The sequence below is a fragment of the Durio zibethinus genome, chromosome 12 (genome assembly GCF_047325235.1).
Source record: "Durio zibethinus cultivar Kanyao isolate XHJ-2024 chromosome 12, ASM4732523v1, whole genome shotgun sequence".
NCBI classification, from domain to species: Eukaryota; Viridiplantae; Streptophyta; class Magnoliopsida; order Malvales; family Malvaceae; genus Durio; species Durio zibethinus.
This window is the reverse complement of record NC_143173.1, coordinates 20653964-20676936: the sequence shown is the minus strand read 5'-3', so window position 1 is coordinate 20676936 and position 22973 is coordinate 20653964. Positions and strand designations below refer to the sequence as shown.

The following is a 22973-nucleotide window of genomic DNA, read 5'->3' as shown; positions in this document are numbered from 1 at the left end:
CTTCCCACTTCATCACAATTAGATTTGATAATTTTAAATTTGTTACAGAGACATGACATGAAAATAATACAAAAAAATATATGATTTAAAATTTTAATAAAAATTATATGAGTTTGATAAAATTATAAAAAATGTGTATTGTATTTTGCATGTCCACATAAATTTGATATAATTTTTTTTTTATGTTTTATACGTATTTAATGATATAAATATAATATAAATTCACGAATGACTAGGAACGAAAACCATATAACTTCACAATGATAACAGCTAGGATTTATTCCAATGCATGCATTTCGCTTTCAAAAGCTTTCCCTGTTGATCCCCTTAATATTTTCTTCTTATGATGGATGAAGTTACTTCATAGCAACGGTTATTATTAATTAATGATTTTACAGTTTAACAAATAAATTTAGTGATACATAGTTAAAGTCCTTTCTTAACTTTTAATTTTTACGGTATTTATTCACTGAAAACCATCAATAAAAAAAAAAGCCAAAAAAACTTAATCTTTTCAAAAAACAGTTTTGTTTCTACTTATCACTAATCGACTGTGACAAACTAAACGGGTATTTCGATTCATTTGTTTGATTATGATATTCTAATTATCAATAAAGATTTTGGAATTATGGTTAACAAGTAATTCAGCTTTGTGAAAATCTAAAAATCCTTCTGAACCAATGCAATATTTGGAATTGAATTCTTCAGTGACTTCAATGATGTTGCCATAGAGTATTTAATTTCTATCATAACCCCATACATATCGTGAAAATATCTTCACATTGTTCCCCCTGAATCAATATATAAACATGACATAATTAGTTCAAATTAAGGCCTTTGAAATATTACAAATAACAAAGGCAAACTAAGCAAACATGCATTAGATAGCAGCTAGACCTAGTAAAGCTGGTGGCTGTCAAATTAATTTACTTTAATATTATATGTAGTTGTAGTCCAATTGCTATAAATATAAATATATATATATATATATATATTATTTTGAGAGCCTCACCAACCTTGACAAAATCTCCGGCTTGAATCATAAAATCTTTAATAACCCTATGAAATTGGCATCCCTTGTAACCAACAGGCAGCCCTGCTTTTCTGATATTCAATCAATTTAAAAAAAAAAAGGGTAAATAGAGATTACTCTATGTACAAGTACTTAAAATGTGATAACCATCGTGTTTTTGGATATTTTACATTTATTATGGTTATGGATAAGATAGCAATAATCATGCTTATAGTGGTTTTAATTTTTTTTTAATTTTAATAATAAATAAAAAACAAATTTGATATAATAATATTTATTTATAATATTTAAAGTAATTTATGATATTTTAATCTTATATTTATAAGCTAAAATAAATTTTCATATATTTTAATAATAATTTGGAATCAATATGATATAAATTTCATAAATAAAATAAAGAAAAGTACAAATATCAATTTTAGCGTGCCATTATGATCACAATTTTCATTATATAACTATTGTAGATGAGATACATCTTTATTTATGTGCATGACGATTCACACCTTCATTATAATGAATAACAATAACGGAAAGTAGCGTTAACTCTAAATAGCAATCATTGTATTGCGTCGCGGACGCAATTTAAATTCATGCTGATGTAGATGCAGATAATTAAATTTTTGAAGAAAAAAAACCTGTATTCGCTAGAGGATAGCTGCCTGTATGATGGGAAAAATTGAAAAAAAAAAAGTCAAAATATTTTTGGCTAAAATAAATAAGTTTTGTTTAAAATATTATAACGTCCCTACAGTTTTTCAAAATTTTCAAATAAACCTTTCTCTTTTTAATTGTATTTCATTGAACCCTTAAAGTTGTCACTTCTTTTAATTAAACTTTTTTATTTTGTATGAAAACCGAAAAAATCAGTTACTACTTCTGTTTCAATTAAATTGTCACATATTATTTTTTTTTAATACTTTAAACTTTGATCTTCTATTATTTTATATTTATTATTGATAAAAATATAAAACATATGTTTTTAAAACTTTGAATGAAATCGTTTCTAGATATATGATTTATAAAATTTAATTAATTAAAATATTTAAAATAACAGTTAAAATTAAAAAATTTGATAAAAAATTAATTGTGACAAATTAATTGGGACGTAATCTTTATTTTCTAAATCAATTTCCACAAGAAAAAAAAATGAAAAATCTTAATAAGTTGACATTTACATGACATATACCATAGGTTTATTAACGACATGCCACATCAAAATTTGTAGATCCATTTTTTTGTCATGTGTGCTATATAAATTTTGACACAATAGATGCTGACATGATAAAAATAATGAATTTTAATCATTTTCATTTAAATAAGGGCTAAATAAACAAATATAATATTTAAAGATTTAGTTGGATCTAATATATATATATATATATATATTTGAATTTTTTTTGCTATGATAATACAAAATGACATCATATTTCTAAAATTTTATTTGTATTGCATACAAGAAAAAAAATCCACTTCTTCCCTACCAAGTCTCACCATTTTTTTTTTCAGATTTTCTAAAATATAAGTTTCCAAAATAATTATACAAAAAATTCTCATAACTTTTGTGTTCTTACTTGATATTTTAATGTCATTAATTTCATAAAAATATCATTATTATAAGAATTTAAGTGGCTCAAAACAATGTTTATAATTCAATTACAATTTGTTGGAAAGTGTGAATATTAAATGAGTAGAAATAATTAAAAGCTTTGAATTTTTTATTCATAAATAAAGACTGAAATATTAAAAATAGTTATAGCCATATATAGACATGACATAATTAAATCAAAGGCCTTTGAAATATTACAAATAACAAAGACAAAGTAACCACACATACATTAGATGGTAGCTAAAGCTAGTAATGCTGGCTAGCTGGCTGTCAAATTAATTCTAATGGTATATTACCAGAACATATAGATGAATTTGAAACAAATAAAAAAGATCATGACAAAGAAAATTGAGTTAATTACCAATTGAAAATGAAATTAATATATTATGGAAATTAAGATCAATACCTTGTGAGGCTTGTTTTCAACATTGCTCCAAGCAATAATCTACATATGCTTCTTGTCTCCGAGAACATATGCAACACCTCCGATGGAACCTTCGGAATCAGCATTGTGGTTGAAGTTACTGGCCTGTTGAGCTTGAATCGATTCTGGGGATCTTCATAGCCATGCCAATCATGATTGCTTTTCAGTGTTACAGTTTGTTCGGCATTATTCTGAAGCTGACACTCTGTGTACACTCGAACACCTGGGTTAGCCATTTTTGATTGACCGTGCAAATTTCTAAAACCTTAGCTATTGGGTTTGGTTTTGCTTCTGCTTGATGGTTAGTTGCATATATAGACACATAATTATATACTGGTAAGCAGCATAACAAGGCAATAAGCAGGTAGGTACAATTAAAATTTTTCATTATTTTTCTTCTATCAATTCATGTTTCATTTCCATTTTCAACTATAACCAAAGATCTATGTGAAAGTTGCATGGAAGGACGCATGCAATCTTTGGCAAAGGCGAAGTGGTTGGGCATTCAAAGCAATCAATTGCTTGATGCAACTTCCTTTCTTGTGATCTTTTCTTTTCCATTGAATTTTATGACCATATGTTTTAAGTTTCATACACCTTTATTACGGACGTTTGGGATAGTTCTAAACTTTTTACATTAGGGTTATTTTCTGTGGCCATCTGGTTTTTTTTTTTTTTTTGTTCATCATTCTAATTAGATGGCCCAAAATATGTTACTTTTTAAGATGTAACAATCTTATTAGACTCTTGCTATATTTTTTTTTTTTTCCATAATTATTTTAACCTTTTGGCATGAAAAACCCATACAATGTCATCTTAATTAAATAAATATTAACATAAATATAATATATACTAAAATCACACTACAAAATAAAAAAAAAAAACTTTTGGCAACGGAAATGATTTGTGTGAAAGTACTATAGCAATGAAATATTTCGCTGAAAAATTAAAGTCGCTACAAGTGTTCCATCAAAAGAAGAAAATTCTATCTAAAGTATTTTCACGCAATAATCATTTATGTTGCTAAAACTTTTAGCAATGAAAAATTTTATAATTAATAATAAAATATTAGAAATGAAAATTTTCATCACTGGTGACATAAATGATTTTAGCTGAATGTTTCAAAAATGTAAATGATTTTTGTGTGAAAATACTTTAGTGACAGAAAATCATTCACATTGCTAAAATTTTTAGCAATGGAATTTTTCTTTTTCGACGAAACACTTAGAGCGACTTTGCTTGCTAAAACTCAGGCCAGTTGCTTAAGCTGGCTTTGCTTGCTTGCTCGATGCTTATATCTGAGGAAACTATGGTGGTGAGGCTCTCAAATTAATATATATATATATATATATATATATATTTATAGCAATTGGACTACAACTACATATAATATTAAAATAAATTAATTTGACAGCCACCAGCTTTACTAGGTTTAACTACTATCTAATGCATGTTTGCTTAGTTTGCCTTTGTTATTTGTAATATTTCAAAGGCCTTAATTTGAACTAATTATGTCATGTCTATATATTGATTCAGGAAGGGAACAATGTGAAGATATTTTCACGGCATGTATGGGGTTATGATAGAAATTAAATACTATGAGGTTATGATAGAAATTAAATACTCTATGGCAACATCATTGAAGTTACTGAAGAATTCAACTCCAAATATTGCATTGGTTCAGGAGGATTTCGAAATGTTCACAAAGCTGTATTATAACATAATAATTAACTTGACAATATAAAATTTAAATTAATAATTTTTCCTATAAATATATAAGGATAATTGCTACTAAAAAATAACATAAAAGAATAGGCATTTTAAAATAAAAATAATAAAAAATTTAAAGTAAACAGTGAGAGGAATAGTAAAGTTTGTATCATTTAGCATGACATTTATTTTAAATATCTTACCACACTAAGAAAAAGTTTTAAAACTTCTAAACATAAAAGTTCTAAACGTAACTTTATGTAAAATGTTCAAATAATTATAAGCTATAAAATGTGTTGGATAATTAAGATTCCAACCATGTATGGCGAGTCTGCTAATTCATTGCCAATCAAAATAATTTAAATCCCAAAAGCACACAACATGGAGAAATTTAACCAGTTAGCCTATTTGCAATAAATCATTCATATCTCCTTTTAGAAAACTTCAACTAACAAGCTATAAAATGAGTTACAAAGTTAAGTAATAGATCTTTCCAACAACTTATGTTGCACTTATTGACTCAATCTCAATCGATTGAAATTAAATATATAAGGATAATTGCTACTAAAAAACAACATCCACCACACCGCAAAACACACTGTTCACCATAAATACCGATAGTTATGTTGAAAATGACATTATTTGGTTGTAATGCAATAAACTTGGAAAAAGACAAAAGCTTGATTGTTATAAGAATATCAATGTAATTTTACCCATTTATATGGATAATGAAGTTGCAATTTTAATGGAGTAGGATATCATCCATAAATGACATTTAATTAACACAAGAATTAATGGGTGAATAGAACTTTTGATGTATATACTCTCTTTATCACATTCCCAATTTTATTGACTCTATTTGATTTTTACATAGATTAAAATAAGTTTTGACACTACAAGCAAACATTCCTTGTAAGTAATTTTATTTTTGTATTAATAGATACGATGATACTTTTAGATCACTCTTTATAAGTAGTGATTTGAGTTGCTTTCTAAGTTGTATATTTTATAATTTTTATCAATAAAATAAATAATTTAATTATTATATTTAGTATTTCTTATATTTTGGTGCAAAAGGATCAATTCTCTCCGGGATTGATCTTTTTTCTCACAAAAAACCTTACGTAGCTAGAAGATTTTATGACGGATAATAAAGTATTAGCGACAAAATTTTCCACCACAAAAACTTTTATCAAAAAAATAATTTATGTTTGATAAAATTTTAGTGACAGAATTTAACAAATTCCCAACGAAAACTTCTGAAGTATTTTATTTCTTTTTTCAGTGGAATACTTGTAACAACTTCAATTTTGGGATGAAAATATTTCATTGAAAATTCAATTAATAACGTGTTTTAGTAAAGGAATTTAGCGATTGAAACCAAACTTTAACAATGAAATTTTTTAGCACCAAAAATATATTTTCTTGTACCATGATTTTAGTATATCTTATATTTAAATTTAAATTTATTTAATTAAAATGACATTGTATGGTTTTTTTCATGCGAAAAAGGTTAAAAATAATTATGAGAAAAAAATGAATATAGCAAAAGTTTAGTGCAATTGTTAAATGTTCAAGAATAACATGTGTTTTCTGCCATCTAAATAACATGTATTAGTATAACCCTAATAAGTGCAATGTAAAAAGTTTAGAGCTATCCCAAACCTCGTATATGAGACTTGAGTACATCTATGATCATAAAATTGAATGAAAAATAAAAGATCACAGGAAATTAAGGAAGTTGCATCAAGTAATTGATTGCATTGAATGCCCAACCCCTCAGCCTTCGCAAAAGATTGCATACCTACTTCCACGCAATTTTCACACGGATCTTTGGCTATACTTGAAAATGGAAATGAAACATGAATTGATAGAAAAAAAAATGTATACTTTTAGTTGTACCAACCAGTTTTATCTTTTTATGCTGCAAACCAGTATATAAATATTATAATTGTACCAACCGGCTTTGTCTTCTTATGCTGCAAACCAGTATATAAGTATGTGTCGATATATGCAACTGACCACCAAGCAAAAAGCAAAACCAAACCCAATAGCTACAGTTTTAGAAATTTGTAGGTTAAACCAAAAATGTCTAGCTCAACTATTCCAGTGTACACAGAGTGTCAACTGCAGAATCATGCTGGTAAAAATCAATATGTAACGTTGGACAACCAAAACTATTGGCATGGCAATAGAGATCCCCCAAGACCGATTCAAGATCAACAAGCCGGTGAGTTTAAGCACAATACCGATTCAAAAGGTTCCATCGGAGGTGTTGCATATCTTCTCAAAGACAATAAGCTTAAGTGGATTATTGCTTGGAGCAATGTTGAAAATGAGCCTAACAAGGTATTGATCTTAATTTCGATAGTATATTAATTTCATAATTTCAATTGGTATCTCAAAATTAACTCAATTTTTATTTTATTTCGAATTCATTCATATGTTGTAGTAATACACTATTAGAATTTGGACTGAATTACTTTACATTTTTCAAAAAAAAAAAAAAAACCAAATCACACTATTTAGAGCTTTGAAATAATTAAATAATTAATTATTTATCAAGTGCAGGTCTATGCTGATCATTGAAGGCAACAAAGCTATTGATTGGTCTCAAATCAAAGTCAGTCTTGGCAAATCTGGGAACCAAAGCAACAACAATAATAAATTCGGATACTCGTCTGAGGCTGTCATTGATCAAACCAGTCCTACGCCAACATTGAAGGCAACACTCAGGCCCGCTTCTTAAGCGGGCTTTGCTTGCTGCTCGATGCCTATATCTGAGGAAACTGCGGTGGTGAGGCCGTAAAAATAAAATATAGTAGTAGCTATCGGACTACTACTAATAATACTAAATAATTAATTTAACAGCCAACCAGTCAGCATTACTAGCTCTAGCTACTATCTAATGTATGTGTGGTTAGTTTGTCTTTGTTATTTGTAATATTTCAGAGGCCTTTGAATTAATTATGTCATGCCTATAAATGACCATGACTATTTATAATATTTTAGTCTTTATTTATGAATAAAAAATTCAAGACTTTTAATTATTTTTACTCATTTAACACTCACGTTTCTTAACGGATCGTAATTGAATTATAAACATTATTTTGAGCCACTTAAATTTTTATTAATGATATTTTTATGAAATTAATGACATCACAATATCAAGTGGATTTTTTGTATAAGTGGATTTTTTTTTCTTGTAGGCAATACAAATAAAATTTAAAACAATAATGTCATTTTGTATTATCATAGCAAAAGAAATGCATATATATATATATATATTAGATCCAACTAAATCTTTAAATATTATATTTGTTTATTTAGCCCTTATTTAAACGAAAATGATTAAAATTTATTATTTTTATCATGTTAGCATCTATTGTCTCAAAATTTATATAGCACACATGACAAAAAAATGGTTCTAAAAATTTTGATGTGGCATGTCGTTAATAAACCTATGGTACATGTCATGTAAATGTCAACTTATTAAGGATTTTCATATTTTTTTTCTTGTGGACATTGATTTAGAGAATAAAGATTATGTCCCAATTCATTTGTCACAATTAATTTTTTATCAAAATTTTTAATTTTAACTGTTATTATTTTAAATATTTTAATTAATTAAATTTTATAAATATATATCTAGAAACTATTTCATTCAAATTTTAAAAACATATTTTTTATATTTTTATCAATAATAAATATAAAATAATAGAAGATCAAAGTTTAAAGTATTAAACAAATAATATGTGACAATTTAATTGAAAAAGGGGTAATTGATTTTTTCGGTTTTTATACAAAATAAAAAAGTTTAATTAAAAGAAATGAAACTTTAAGGTTTCAAGTAGATACAATAAACACATAAAGGTTTATTTGACAATTTTCAAAAACTGCAGGGACATCATAATATTTTGGCCAAAAATTATTTAGTGTCAACTATAAAACGAACCAAATTCCGACAACGCTGCAGTAACAAAAAGCTTGCAAACCAAAACCTAGAGAACCCAAGTTCTTGCAGTGAGTGAGAGCAAAAAGGAGAGACGCGTGCGGCGGCGATGGCTTCTGGAGGAGGAGGCGGCGGTGGAGGAGTGGAGTGGCACGTTAGGCCGCCAAATCCTAAAAACCCAATCGTATTTTTCGATATAACAATCGGTTCCATCCCAGCCGGTCGTATCAAAATGGAACTCTTCGCTGATATTGCCCCTAAAACCGCCGAAAATTTCAGGTCCTACCACTCCCTTTCTCGTTCTTATTGTATGGTTATTTTTCACTTTATGTGATTTCTAATTTAATTTTGATTTTTTCCCATCATACAGGCAGCTATGCACCGGCGAATACAGGTTTTTTTATCTTCAAAATTTTAGTTATTTGCATCTACGTGAGTAATTTCTACTTACCCGTTTTTTTTTAAATTGGATTGAATATCAGAAAAGCAGGGTTGCCTGTTGGTTACAAGGGATGCCAATTTCATAGGGTTATTAAAGATTTTATGATTCAAGCTGGAGATTTTATCAAGGTTGGTAGTTTACTATATGAGATTTTTTTTTGCATTTATAATCTTGACTACTCTGCTCAGTCATATTAGTAGTGAGTACCCCAGAATTAGTTTCTTGAGATTTCCTTTAGATGGTGAATTCTTTATGTAGTTGGGAATCAGGGTTTTGAGTGACACTCTTGTTAAAGATAGATTAGTTTACAAGTTAACGTTTTGATTTGTTAATTTGAGGGAAATATGATTGGAGTAGTCGCTTTGCTGTTGTTATGTTCTTCATTGAATGTCCCACTTGAATGAGTGGGAAATATTCATATTAAGGATAGTTTTTACCTGAAAGTTGGACAGTGGTGTTTGCCTAAGTTACGATAGATCAATAAGTTAGAATGTTCGTTTGATTTGTTAAGCATAAAAATGGCACAATAGTGTATATCTTTGTTGATAACTATAAAGATATTGAGACCAATTGCTCTCATGTTATACAATAATTGCATTAAAATCTTGTCTTGCAGGGTGATGGTAGCGGATGTACTTCAATTTATGGGCATAAGTTTGAAGATGAAAATTTCATTGCCAAACACACTGGTCCTGGTCTGCTATCAATGGTATGATGTTTTCTATATAAGTGCTTTATGCTGCTTTATGCTGCAAAACACTTTTTCTAAGTGCCGTCAATGTCATTATCCAAGTTGTTAATTATATCTTCATTTTTTTTTTTTTTGGTAAATACTGCTTTAACATAAAGGTACATAAAGAACACTGATTTCTTGGTTTTTGAATGTGATTGAGAAAAATTAGTAGTGGGAGCTTGCTGGGAAAGGATTTTGTTAGAATATCTTGATAATCTTGCTGAGTGCCTTAACTTTAATAGCCCCTTTCTTCCAGTCCCTGATATTCTCTACCTCACCTCTTTTTTGTTGATAAAAATGGTCATAAGTGCACCCTTTCCCCCCATTCTCCCTTTTTCCACACCTTTCTTAACTTTCACACTTGAGGGAGAATGAAGAAGAAAAATAAACTGTAAAGGTACTAGGATATGGATAAGTTAAATGAAAATTTACTAAAAATGCATATTCTTTTAACTTTTCCATTGCAGGCAAACAGTGGACCGAACACCAATGGTTGTCAGGTAACTTACTCTCTCTCTCTTGCATGCATACACATTCACATGCTCATGCAATTGCATTTATGTAGAAAAATGCCAGTTTCCTTTCATGAACACAGCATGAGTACTGTCGAGTGTCTCCTCATATTCAAGGGATACAAGATAGTAGAATGCTGCTATTTGTACCAAATCTATGTTATGGAGGTATTTCTCTGGCTGCACACTCTCAGTTAGATGAATGAGATTTGATGGAAGTATGTCCATTGTAATGCTTCAAGCACATCTTTTGTTTTCACTTGGATAAGATTTCTAGAACTTCTTGGTAGAACTTCTATCATCTTGTTTACTGTTATAAACTTTTCGGTTATATTGATCTCAGTGTTTATTGACCGCAGTTTTTTATCACATGTGCAAAATGCGAGTGGCTTGATAATAAGCATGTTGTATTTGGGGTATGTTCTCTAACCTTTATTGCCGAATATATCCAGATTTTTCCACTTTTTTTAAAGTTAAATATTATTCTTAGAAATGACAAAGAATTGTTTTGTCCATGATCATTTTAGAGGGTGCTTGGAGATAGTCTTCTTGTCGTTCGGAAGATAGAGAATGTGGCTACTGGACCCAACAACAGGCCAAAACTACCCTGCATCATAGCTGAGTGTGGAGAAATGTAAAACTTGATATAATTAAAACACATGCTGAAGAGTAAACCCTAAATGTTGGTGTAACCATTTTAGAGTTAATTTCCTCTAGATCTGTTGACATTTATACAGGGTTTTCCTCTTTGGCTTAAATTGCTTGATTATCAAGATGTTGGTTGAAGTACTAAATTGGACCACTGAATTATTGAAGCACTTATATGATAAAGGTGCTGGAGAGATCTATTGAACTTTATGGTTCTTCTGGCTAGCCTAGGAGATTCATTGAGCTGTTGTTTTAACATTAAAAAAAACACACACACACACACACGCATAACATTTCATGATTGAGGAAATTTGCGTCTTTAAGTAGATATTAAATTGCTGGAGTACCTGGTGAGATTAGTCTATTTGGGTCCTGAAATATTTCCGTACTCCATCCTCTAATCTGGGAAATTTTACTTGCTCCAAGAGGATAAATTGTAGTTGAAGTTGAAGTATATTTTTATTAACCGATAAGGGATGCTGAGTTTTGTCCAGTGTTTTTTTTTTGTTTTTGTGGATCGTTTTAAATATGTTTACTTACGTCGGGTTTCATGAAATAATTTCGTCACTTTTTTTTCACTAATAAAGTATTGATAATACAACGATAAAACATGATTGAAAAACTGGCCTGTCCTAACACGAGAGTTGTGGCCCCAGAAATGTTGTTCGTTAGGATAGGACATTGCCCCCAATTGGGAGAAAGTTCATCGTACAATTTGTCAGCTAGCTAAAAGCTTCTGAGATATTCCCTGTAGGCTGGTTTCCTTGAAGCCTAACTCTGAATAAGCTTGTGCAATTCCTCAAACTTTTTGGAATTTGGTCTTTTGAATTGTTGTTTTGCACTTAAGATTGACTAGTAATCTATTGAGCCATAAATTTTGGGTGAAGGCAAGACGAAATCTTACCAAATGAGTAAGATTGTCAAGTGTTAGGGGAACGTGGCCTGATAATTGAAACACAGGACAAGTTTTCCAATGTATCGAGTCAAACAAAGGATTTCACTGACTTAACTACAAACATAGGACAAGTGTTCTTCCAATAATTTATTGAATCGTAAGAAAAAAAAAAAGGATAGAAACCAAAAGCCAAGAACTAAAAATTATAGTACAACATGAAATCATGGATGTGGCTTTGGAGTTAAAAGTTGATCCAAACATGAAATGGTACAGCACCCCAAGAAGCAAGATTAGTGCTGTAGAATCATCTAGGCAGACTATTTGAAGGGCAATTGCGCAATGGATTCTCCTTAAGTAACTCAGTTTCCCAGCACAAAGATTTTGAGAATCTAATTAACGATCTTTTCTTGGTCATCCATAGCCAAGTAATCTAAAAGGCACTCGTGGTTGTTAGTTTTATGTTCGGCCATCTGCAGACTTAAAGTTCTATCCTTTGGTTTCCCGGTAAAAATGTAAGAAATTTTAGACAAAGTAATACAACATAAGTAATCAATTAAAGAAGGATGATTTTTCAATTTTTCAACTGGTTCTATAAAGCCTCTTCAAAAGTTATTATGTAATTTAAAATATAATTAGATGATACGATATAAAAATAATATAAAAAATTATATTAAAGTAAGTCAAATTAAATTTTTAACAAAAAACATATATGAATTTAAAATATGTATATATTTATTCGACATAAATTCAAATATATAATTTTTGTGTAAAGCACAATACAAATATTAAAATTATTAGTATTTTATATGACATTAATCCATATAACTTAACTGTTTTTGCACATTCCTTATCACCAAACACTTCAATACGAGCACTTGGAACAGCCCCTTTGGTTCTTGGGACAGGTGTCTGCGGAATCTGAGAGGAAAAAAAATTTGTGAGGTTCAATCTCATTTGCTGAATAATCTGAACAAACAATACATCACCCAATAGCAAGAAATTATGTTTTGGAGTTGCAGGGTACCTTGTATGATGTCCACTTTGCAGGCATTGCATTATTTTCTTTGTTTCTCACAGCTCTACTGCAAATAGTTTGAATCAGTCTTTGGTTTAGAGTGATGACCTCTCATAGCATCCATATTTGTATCATTGTAAATAGAAAATGGAGTGTGATCCACCCTACGAAAAAAAAAAAAAACCAATAGAAAGCGAGCATTGGTAGTATCTTGATTATGGTGCCAAGGAACGGAGTTCGACCAACAGTTCATTTTATTAAATTTTTTAATTAAATGAATAAATTACGAATATAATAAAATTTGTTTATATTTAATTCATTTATACTTGAAAGTGTAAAAAAATAAAATATTAAAACACTTTGTAACTATATTCAATTTTTGTTCATTTATTAAATTTAATAAACTATTATGAATAATATTTTAAATTTATTAATTAAATGATAAATCACGAACATAACAAGATTCATTTATGTTTGGTTTGTTTATACGTACATCCCTAACCAATCGATAATTATGAGAAAAAAGGAGATGCTAGAGGAGCTTCGTGAGATATTTTTATAACAAAAATGCAATAGCTCCCTGGTTCAAAAGAAGTACAGATAGACGAGAGCTCAAACTTAAAAGCAAGAATAGTTTCTTTGCTTACTGATCTGGCTTCAAATTATTCCTGCCAAGGTCAAAAAGTCTTGCTGGCCTGCCTGCAATGACAGGAATTTACTTGTTATGTTGTGGAAAAAGATTTTAGATGGCAAACTGGCTGAGAAGAGCATTGAAACTTACAATTTTCTCTCCTCTAGCCAGGACAGTTCCAAAACTTCGGATTGGTAAGTCATCTTCCTTCAACTCCTCCTGTAGTTTGGTAAAAAATAGATGACAAATAGAATCAAAAGATCTTGATAGAAAAACTCAAAATTTAATTCAGTTAATTCATGTAAAATTAAATATCGAGAACAGATTATTTTAGGTCTTCTCATTGATTGTGTAAGAAATTTCTTACAAACATCCCTCAACTTCTTTATTGTTTGAGCACTACTGAAATTGCAGGAAGCTTAATTAGATCAAGACATGCAGGTAAATTGACAACAAGTATAAATGGATATGTAGAACAAGCATATGGCTCTCCTGTAAAGAACAAATTTGGGTAGTATGAATGGACTGTGTCTATTGGCTTTGTTAAAGCAAATTAATCAAACAAATAGAACAACGCATTTATCGTGTATTTAATTTAATTAATTTATAAAATTATTTTTAAAAAATGATATTTAATAAGTTTGATATTGAAATTTCAACACTTATAACTTATTTATCTGTTCTCAAATTGCAACTTCCTTTGTAAAAAAAAAAAAAAAAGTAAATTTGAACTTTTTTCTGTTACTCCTTAATTAACAAAAAATTTATCAACAAAGAATGTAAACCTTGAGGAAAAAAACATGATTTATATAAAATGAAATGAACTACGTCAGTTTTATCAAATCATAGTGCTTTCATCAAATTATAGTTATAAAATATTTTTTATGAGATAAAAACTTAAAATTTTTAGATTAAAATAAATAATATTTAACAAGTTGGATGCAAGTTTCTTCTTCTCAATATCATTTGCATCAATTAAATATAAATGACGGCAGCATCACTACAATGCTCAGCTTGCAACACAATTTACATTTACATCACCTTTACAAACATTGATTAAACATTTTGGAATCAGAACAAGCAATGAATTATTGAGGTTTGCATAATTGTATGCTTTCATGTGTCCATTTAACATGTTATGTAGCTTATTTATGATTAAATGGATATACGATCAAGCATGAACTTTAAACTAGATTTGATCATTTTAAATATAATATTAAAAAAATTTAGCAAAAAATTATATATAAATAAAAATTAAAATTTATAATTCGTATTTAAAGTGTCGACAAGAATTATAAAAATAATTTTTATATTTTGCATGCATTAATAGGAAATAAATAAATATATTTTTAATTTTTTTTTAAATTATATATAATTTTTATTAAAATTTTATTCCTTATCATTTTTTTTTGGTATATCATTTTTTTTTTCGTATCATTTTATTATCATAAAATTATAGACCTACTTAAATCTCTTGGTCGTACCCCACCACAACAACATAAACTGGTTTCTCTTTAAAACGTGTATGAAGTTGTGTGATACACGGGTATGACTGCACCAGTTGAAAAAACCAAGACAAGGCAAACAAATCCCATTCGTCACCTGCCTTGGGCTTATCCCTATTCGTCCAAAATAGTTTGTTGATAGCCCCTCTTTCACAGACAAAGACCCCTATTTCTTGATCGAAGCCACCCCAAAAACTCTCTTATTACCAACTAAGAAGAAAATTGTTAACCAGGTATCAACCATGGCAACTCTAAGGTTTCACTCATTGACAGGAACCCTGGTAAAGATCCCAACATCAAATTTTTGTCCAAATCCGAGGATGTCAGCTTGTTTTCATTGTAATAACAAGGGTGAGAAAAGGGTGTCCAGAATGACAGTAAAAGCTATGGGAGCAGCAACCCAGTATAAAGGGACTCAGATGAGGGAGAAGCAGCTAACTGAGATGATTGAGAAAAAAGTGACAGAAGCCAAGAAGTTTGTGAAGGAGATGAGACTTCTGATGAATGCAAGGTTGCTTGGGATGAGGTTGAAGCGGTAAGCCAAGCCAAGGCTGATCTCAAGCTTATACTTGAAATAGAAAAGAAAGATCCTTTGGAATTTTTCTGCCAGGTGAATCCTAGACTGAAGAGTGCAAGGTCTATGGAGATTGATGATAAAAATCCTATGAAGAAATCCCTTTTTTCTTTTTCTTTGATGGAACTGCCTAATTTCATTAGTTTTATGTACTGTATTAAACTTAATACACTGACACGAAAATTCGTGTACGAATATAGAGTTTTACAGGAAAATTATATGTAACCGTTGACACAAAAATACAAATGTATTTTTACTTTTTGTTAAAATCAGATATCATTTTGTTAAAATATTCGAATTCACATGAAATTTTAAATTATCAAGGAAAAAGTCAAATATAGCAGAGCATTAAGGAGATTTTTTGCATAATAATTAACCAACTTTGTTGTTGGGGATTGTTTTATGCTATTTTTGTTTCAATTCTAGTTGACTTGGACTTAGAGATGAGCTCGAGCTGAAATTTTGTTGTAAAAACTTTGTTGTTTTCATGTGGTCCAGCTGCTTCCTTTACATTAACAGTGAAGTTATACTCCTGGTCACAGCCAAGGTATGAATCACACATGAAATAGAGAGTGTACAATTTCCTTGCAGCTTCCATGGGAGCAGCAAATTCATGCTTGACTGAAGGATCTAGTGTAAAGGAAGAACAAGGGAAAAAAATGAAGAAACTAATCTACTAATAGCTGTAAATTGGCTTACACAGATCATGAGCTTCATTTCATTAATTTATAGGCTTCAAAAATACAAAAGTTTGTTTAACTACTACAAAAGTTGTTTGCCTAATAGTATGGATCACCGTACACAAATCTATCATGCTACCTAAACTAATAAGATGGTAGAACATGTTGCAAAAGTTGCAGTAGAGATGCCATATCTAATTGCTTCAACCACTAACACTCCTCCTTGGCATTTCTACTGGAAACACCAAGACTTTTCCTTAATGTTTCAAACCTTGCCTTTGGTAAGGCCTTGGTTAGAATATCTGCAATTTGATCTTCTGACTTCCAATGCACCAACTTTGCTTGATTCTCAGCTTCAACTTCTCTAATAAAGTGATACTTATCTTAATGTGCTTAGTTCTTCCATGAAACATAGGATTCTTAACCATTGAAATTGTTGACTGATTATCATAAAAAAAAATTTGTTGGATTATCTTGCTTTTGACTCAAATCTATCAGAATTTTCCTTAGCTAAATTGCTTGATTAACAGCAGCTGCAGTAGCTATACACTTTACTTCTGCTGTTGATTGAGCCACAGTTCCTTGTTTCTTTGAAATCCAATTGAACACATTTAATCCAATGAAGAACACATAACCTGAAGTGATTTTCATGTCTTCATGAGAACCATCCCAATCACTGTTTGTGAATCCAACCAGTCTTGAACTTTCATTCTCCTTGAACCAAATTTCAAGTTAATTGGTTCCTTTGACATATCTCAATACTCTCTTAGTAGCCTTAAAATATAACTCACTAAGACTTTGCATAAACCTAGCGAGTAAATTTGTAGCATATATGATGTTTGGCCTTATTGCTGTCCAATACAATAAGCAACCAACCAAGCTTCTATAAATAGAACCATCAACTTCATTATCTCCATCTTCCTTAATGAGTTTTTCATTCTGAGCCAAAAGGGTGTTGATTGGTTTAAAATTTTCCATCATAAACTTATTCAAGATTTCATTTGCATATTTTCTTTGACAAATGAAGATTCCTTAGTTGTCTTGATGAATCTCTATTCTAAGAAAATAAGACATTTCTCCTATATCTGTCATCTCAAAAACTTTCTGAATTTGGTGTTTAAAATCCTCCATAAAAGCTGATTTGCTACCTATACCAAAATATCATCAACATACAAAGAAACAATCAACAAATCATTACTATTAAAAACCTTAATGTACAATGTTGCTTCACTAAGGCTTTTCTTGAATCCTAACTTTAGCAAATGATCATCAATTCTGGAATTCCAAGCTCTTAGAGCTTATTTTGATCCATACAAAGCCTTCTTGAGTAGATAGACTTTTCCCTCATCTTCCTTGGTAACAAAACCATCAAATTGTTTAATGTAAATCTCTTCCTCAAGATAATCATTCAGGAAGGTAGATTTGACATCAAGTTGGTATATTTTCTAACTTTTTTGAGTTGCTAAGGCTAATAGCAACCTTATGGTGTCCAACCTTGCAACTGGAGCAAATGTCTTTGAAAAATCAACACCAAGCTATTGGGAGTAGCCTTTAGCTACCAATTTAGCTTTAAGTTTGTTGATGGAATCATCAGCATTCAACTTTGTTCTGAAAATCCATTTAACACCAATAATGTTTTGGTTGCTTGGTCTGTCAACAAGCATCCAAGTTTGATTCTTTTCAATCATATGAATCTCCTCTTTCATGGCATTCCTTCACTCTGAAAATTTGACAGCTTTTTAAAAGCTTGTAGGTTTAAGAATGGCAACATTTAATCTTTAATAAATATCTATGAGTGGTCTGATTCCTCTCACTGGTTCATAATCAATGATTTCATTTTCAAACATATAATCCTCTTGATCTTGGAAGCTTATAATGTCTGAAGTAGTTTGCTTGATTGATTCTCTTTTTAACTTTTCTCAATTTTAGGTGGCTTGGTCATTAAATCTCACGTTTCTACTTACAATCACCTTGCCTGTAAGTGGATTGTAAGTCTTATAACTTTTGGTGATGCTGCTATAGCCCAAAAAAATACAAATTTTTGCTTTTTGATCAAGTTTATCCCTTTTGATTTCAGGAACAAACATATAACAAATGTTGCCAAAAACTCTGAGATGCTGCACTGATAGTTTACTTCTATACTAGGCTTCAAACGAAGTTTTTCCTTTCAAAGCTTTTATAGGCAACCTATTGAGCAAGTAGATAGAGGTATTGATTGTCTCTGCCCAAAACTTCTTAAGAAGATTCTTCTCAAACAGCATGCATCTTGCCATCTCCATGATTGTTCTATTTTTCCTTTCATTGACTCCATTTTGTTGTAGAGTGTAAGTTGTTGTGAGTTGGTGTTCAATTCCTGCAACTTCACAAAACTCATTAATCTTTCAAATGTGTATATAGTATCATTATCTAATCTTATGATCTTGATTTTGCAGCTACTTTGATTCTCAATCCAAGCCTTGAACTTCCAAAATACATTTGCAACTTTAGACTTTTGTTTCATAAAGTAAATCCAATACATTCTGGTAAAATCACGTATAAAAAAAAGAAATATCTAGCTCTATTTGAGGACAAGGTTCTCATAGGACCATAAACATTAGTATGAACAAGTTGTAGTTTTTCAGTTGCCCTTCATGTTTTGTTAATTGCAAATGGCAACTTATTTTGTTTTCCTAGCTGACAGACTTCACACACTCCAGCATTGATTTCAACAATAGGCATGTTTAATACAAGATCATTTTTATGCATGAAATTTAATGCATTGTAGTTGAAATGTCCTATCCTTTTATGCCATAAAGAAGATTCATCATGTGAACTAACATATGCAAAAGAGTTTGCTTCATGCCAATTCAAGGAAAATATTTTCCTTTCATATTAACAGTAAAGGGTTCATGGCCAGTGGGATCATGAATTATGCATGCTTTGTCTTTAAAAACTAAAGAGTAGTTCTTTTTTAGCAATTGTCCTACACTTAATATGTTTTGATTTATTTTAGGCACAAATAGCACATCTAAAATGAGTTTGGTATATGTTGGTGTCTCAACAGTCACTATTCTTTTTCTTTTGACTTATACGAAATCACCATTACCCATTCTGACTTTAAAAGTACAAATCTTTTCTAGTTCTTTGAACATATTGATATCGATGCCATATGATGTGTGCATCCACTATTAATGAGCGATACACTTGAAGAGGTTTTGGTTGCATTGCAAGTTGCAACAAAAACTTACTTTTCTAGCTGTTGTTGGTTGTCAGCAACTCTGACTTGTTGATCTAGTTATTGTTATTTTTATTTTTACATACCTTCTCCATGTGACCAAACTGCTTACAGTATCCACATTGTATGTCAGATCTATACCAGCAATATTTCTTCAAGTGAGTGGTCTTTTTATAGTGAGAGCAAGATGGAAAATTTTTTTTTCTTTTTATTATTTTTAGAACCTTTATTTCTTCGATCTCCTTGTTTTCTGCCTTTGTTTTCTGTTTGCATCTTGCCTTTTTTCTTGGTTGTAAAAGCACCTTCTGTTAAATCTTTTTGTCTGATAGCTCTTCTTTGCTCTTAAGCTTGCAAAGCATTGAACAACTCTGCTGGAGTTATCTTAGTTAGGTCCTTAGAGTCTTCAAGAGATAAAATTTTTTACTCAAACCTCTCTGGTAAGTTAACATGAACTTTCTCCATAATTTTTTTTATCTAACAACTCTTCACCAAGTAAGCTAATCTTGTTTACTACCTTTATGAGTTTGTCATTGTACTCTTTTAAATTTTTAAACTCTTTCATCTTTAAAACTTCAAACTCTCTTTTAAGATTCAACATTTGCATTTGTCTTATCTTGTCACTGCCTTGAAATTCTTCCTTGAGCATATTCCAAGCTTGTTTTATAATTTCACAAGTCACGATTCTGATGAATATGTTATCAGAAACCGAAGATTCAATATAACTTTTAGTCTTGTACCTCTTTACTTTTTTTTCACTATAATTTTTCATTTGAGTTACTGTTGGATTTACAAGAAGTTATGATGGTTCTTTCTCATTTTTCACCACTTCCCATAAATTAAAACTACTCAAATAAGACTTCATTTTGATAGCCCATATTTGACAGTTCTCACCAAAAAAAATAGGAGGTAGAGGTAAGAAGCAATTGCTTGAGGCCATTTAAAGTTGACAAAAGTTGACTGGTAAGTGTTTGATGGCTTTTCACTCAATTTCAAGAGCTCACAGTTCCTCTAAGACCTTAAAGAAGCTCTAAACCAATTAAAAGATCTAAAATAGAGGAAGAATAAGGGAAAAATGAAGAAACTAATCTGTTAATAGCTGTAAATTGGCTTACACAGATCATAAGCTTCATTTCATTAATTTATAAGCTTCAAAAATACAAAAGTTTATTTAACTACTGTAAAAGTTGATTGTCTAACAGTATGGATCACTATACACAGATCCATCATGCTACCTAAACTGATAAGATGACAGAATATGTTGCAAAAGTTACAGTCGATATGCCATACCTAGTTACTTTAACCACTAACATTGACCTTTACCTTTCTCTAGAGAGATACCATTTTGATAACGAATAGCCGGTTACTCTTGGTGTCACCAATCATCAGCCACCACCCTCTTTGTTTTGTTTTTGGGTACCTGGGACCATCAATTGGTCCTAGCTCTATCCTCCCATCTAGATCCCTTTCAAGTGCAACCTTTAAGGCGACATATTCCTCAACCCTAACATTCTCACCCTCAAACCTCATATGACAAATCGATGTTAGGGAAACGATTACAAAACCTTGCAATGTCCAAAAGCTGTAAATTAGGCATTTGCGACAGTTCATGTCTCTCATCATCTTCCATTTTCACCAAATCAAAAATAGTCTCTATATTCTTTCCAGGGTTTTCTTGGCATCTTTTGGCTAATTTTTTAGTGAACTGTGAAAGTTGTAGAAGCATTGAATCGCACTCCCACATTCTTTGTGTCACTATTTGGCTCACTTCCATTACAAGAAAAGCAAGACTCAACCAACCATTGCTTGAAATAACATCGATCATAGCTTGAAGCAGCCTAACAGCAAATAAAAACACCTCTAGCTAGTCTAGTGCTAGGCTCTCACCTGCATGCTGCTTAGAGAAGTGGGCTTGCAGTAGTGCATTTGCTTTGACATGTGGATCTATGTACCTGGGATTTTCAAAGGAAAACCTCTAGTGATTAATTAATCTTTGAAGAACTTCTTGTTCCCCTGATCATATGGGAAGATGAGCATACTCAGAAGTAGAATTTCAAAAAGCCTTCATCTTTGTTTTGGATGTTAAAGATGAACTGAAGCACTCAATAATAGTGTAACTAATGTAATAGTAAGAGGCTATCATGCCAAGATTCAAAGCAGAAAGATCCATGTCATCCTCTATAGTAATACATTCATTTGCTTCCATAATCATTTAATATGTTCTCAACCAGCTCCAAAATGTGGTTAGATAGATGCATGTGACTTACGCCCTAGAGATAGTAGTAATTTAGAATTTGAGTGAGCTTCCTATACATGAAGATCCATGTAAGACAATCCATAGCATCCTGCTTGTTCTCAATAACTGTTGCAATAATTTGAGCATTAAAGTTATCATGCAGAAAGTGGTACAAATGGCGTTCCACAGGGAATGCTTCATTCATACAAGAACTTCTTGTAATACTCTTTACGAGGGGCATCATAGAGGATGGCACATTTGCCAGAATTATTAAGAAAAGGACAACTGGCATGGCCCATCATCTGTAACAAATCTGTAACTGGATAATCAATGTAAGCATTTTATCTTCCATTATAATATTGAGTGCCCATTACAACCACCAAGTGTGCTGATATCAGGACTCCCCAACATAACGAACTGCTCATAACACAAACCTGAATCCATCCGGCTTCAAACAACTGTGAAACAACTTGATCTAAACTGCTCAAACCCTTATACAAGTAGCCAACCTCATGTTCTAGAATGGTTCTCAATGTTTCTTCACTAATTTTGTCAATAAAAGGCTTCAATTCGTCAGCAGATTGCAAACAAAAAGCTGGCTCATCTTCATTATCCACTTTGGAGTAACTCATTAGGTCCACAGCAGTGAGCCTAACATGTTTCCTTGTAGGAAAAAATACAATAGTAGGCTTCCCACTTTTGGCATGTTGGACAATGGCAGTGTAAGTGGGCTCAGTCATTGCTTGCATCCTTGCTTTAAAATTGGATATATCAAACCCTTGAATATGTATTTCTAGTGATTCAGGATGAACTCCAGGGGGAAATTGAAAAGGACATGAGAAATAGCTTCTATCCCTTCTTCGATGTCCTTAGCACTTGCAAGAGAAGTTTGAGAGAGCCACAATATGGATCTTCTTCTCGAACTAACTGACAATATATCTCATCCTAGAGACAATCACCTCCAACACATGACCACTTTGACCACCAATCAAGTAAAGCTCATCAACAACGAAAAGACTAATCTGCTAAACATACTTTTGTTGTTTCTAATGATGAGAAAAAGCATCTTATTTCTCCGGAGTACTGATGACTGTTTGACCTTTCTCAAGCAACTTCAGGTCTATTGCCAATTCCCCAATTAACTCAACCACCAGCATCCCAAGACC

At 30.9% G+C, this 22973-nt stretch overlaps 1 protein-coding gene and 2 pseudogenes across 2 annotated transcripts; 2 read left to right on the top strand and 1 right to left on the bottom strand.

Moving 5' to 3' along the window:
• Positions 1-8747: 8747 nt before the first annotated feature.
• LOC111297267 (Cyclophilin-like peptidyl-prolyl cis-trans isomerase family protein) lies at positions 8748-11270 on the top strand. Of its 2 annotated transcripts, XM_022891940.2 has the most exons (7): positions 8748-9004; positions 9096-9119; positions 9208-9295; positions 9784-9876; positions 10368-10400; positions 10772-10828; positions 10940-11270. In XM_022891940.2, the coding sequence occupies exons 1-7, from the start codon at positions 8835-8837 to the stop codon at positions 11048-11050; spliced, it is 576 nt and encodes a 191-aa protein (XP_022747675.2). In that variant the 5' UTR covers positions 8748-8834; the 3' UTR covers positions 11051-11270. The 2 variants fall into 2 exon arrangements, with proteins under 2 accessions (XP_022747675.2, XP_022747676.2); XM_022891941.2 differs by lacking the exon at positions 10368-10400.
• Positions 11271-14985: 3715 nt separating this feature from the next.
• On the top strand, positions 14986-15757 carry LOC111297331 (calvin cycle protein CP12-3, chloroplastic pseudogene; annotated as a pseudogene).
• Positions 15758-20677: 4920 nt separating this feature from the next.
• On the bottom strand, positions 20678-22556 carry LOC149515872 (DExH-box ATP-dependent RNA helicase DExH12 pseudogene; annotated as a pseudogene).
• Positions 22557-22973: the final 417 nt, after the last annotated feature.

Excerpts from the sequence above, each read along its gene's own strand:
- LOC111297267 (XM_022891940.2), top strand. The coding sequence starts at position 8,835 with ATGGCTTCTGGAGGAGGAGGCGGCGGTGGAGGAGTGGAGTGGCACGTT. Across the intron at positions 9,005-9,095 it reads AAAACCGCCGAAAATTTCAG|GCAGCTATGCACCGGCGAAT; the intron begins GTCCTACCACTC and ends CCCATCATACAG. Across the intron at positions 9,120-9,207 it reads CTATGCACCGGCGAATACAG|AAAAGCAGGGTTGCCTGTTG; the intron begins GTTTTTTTATCT and ends ATTGAATATCAG.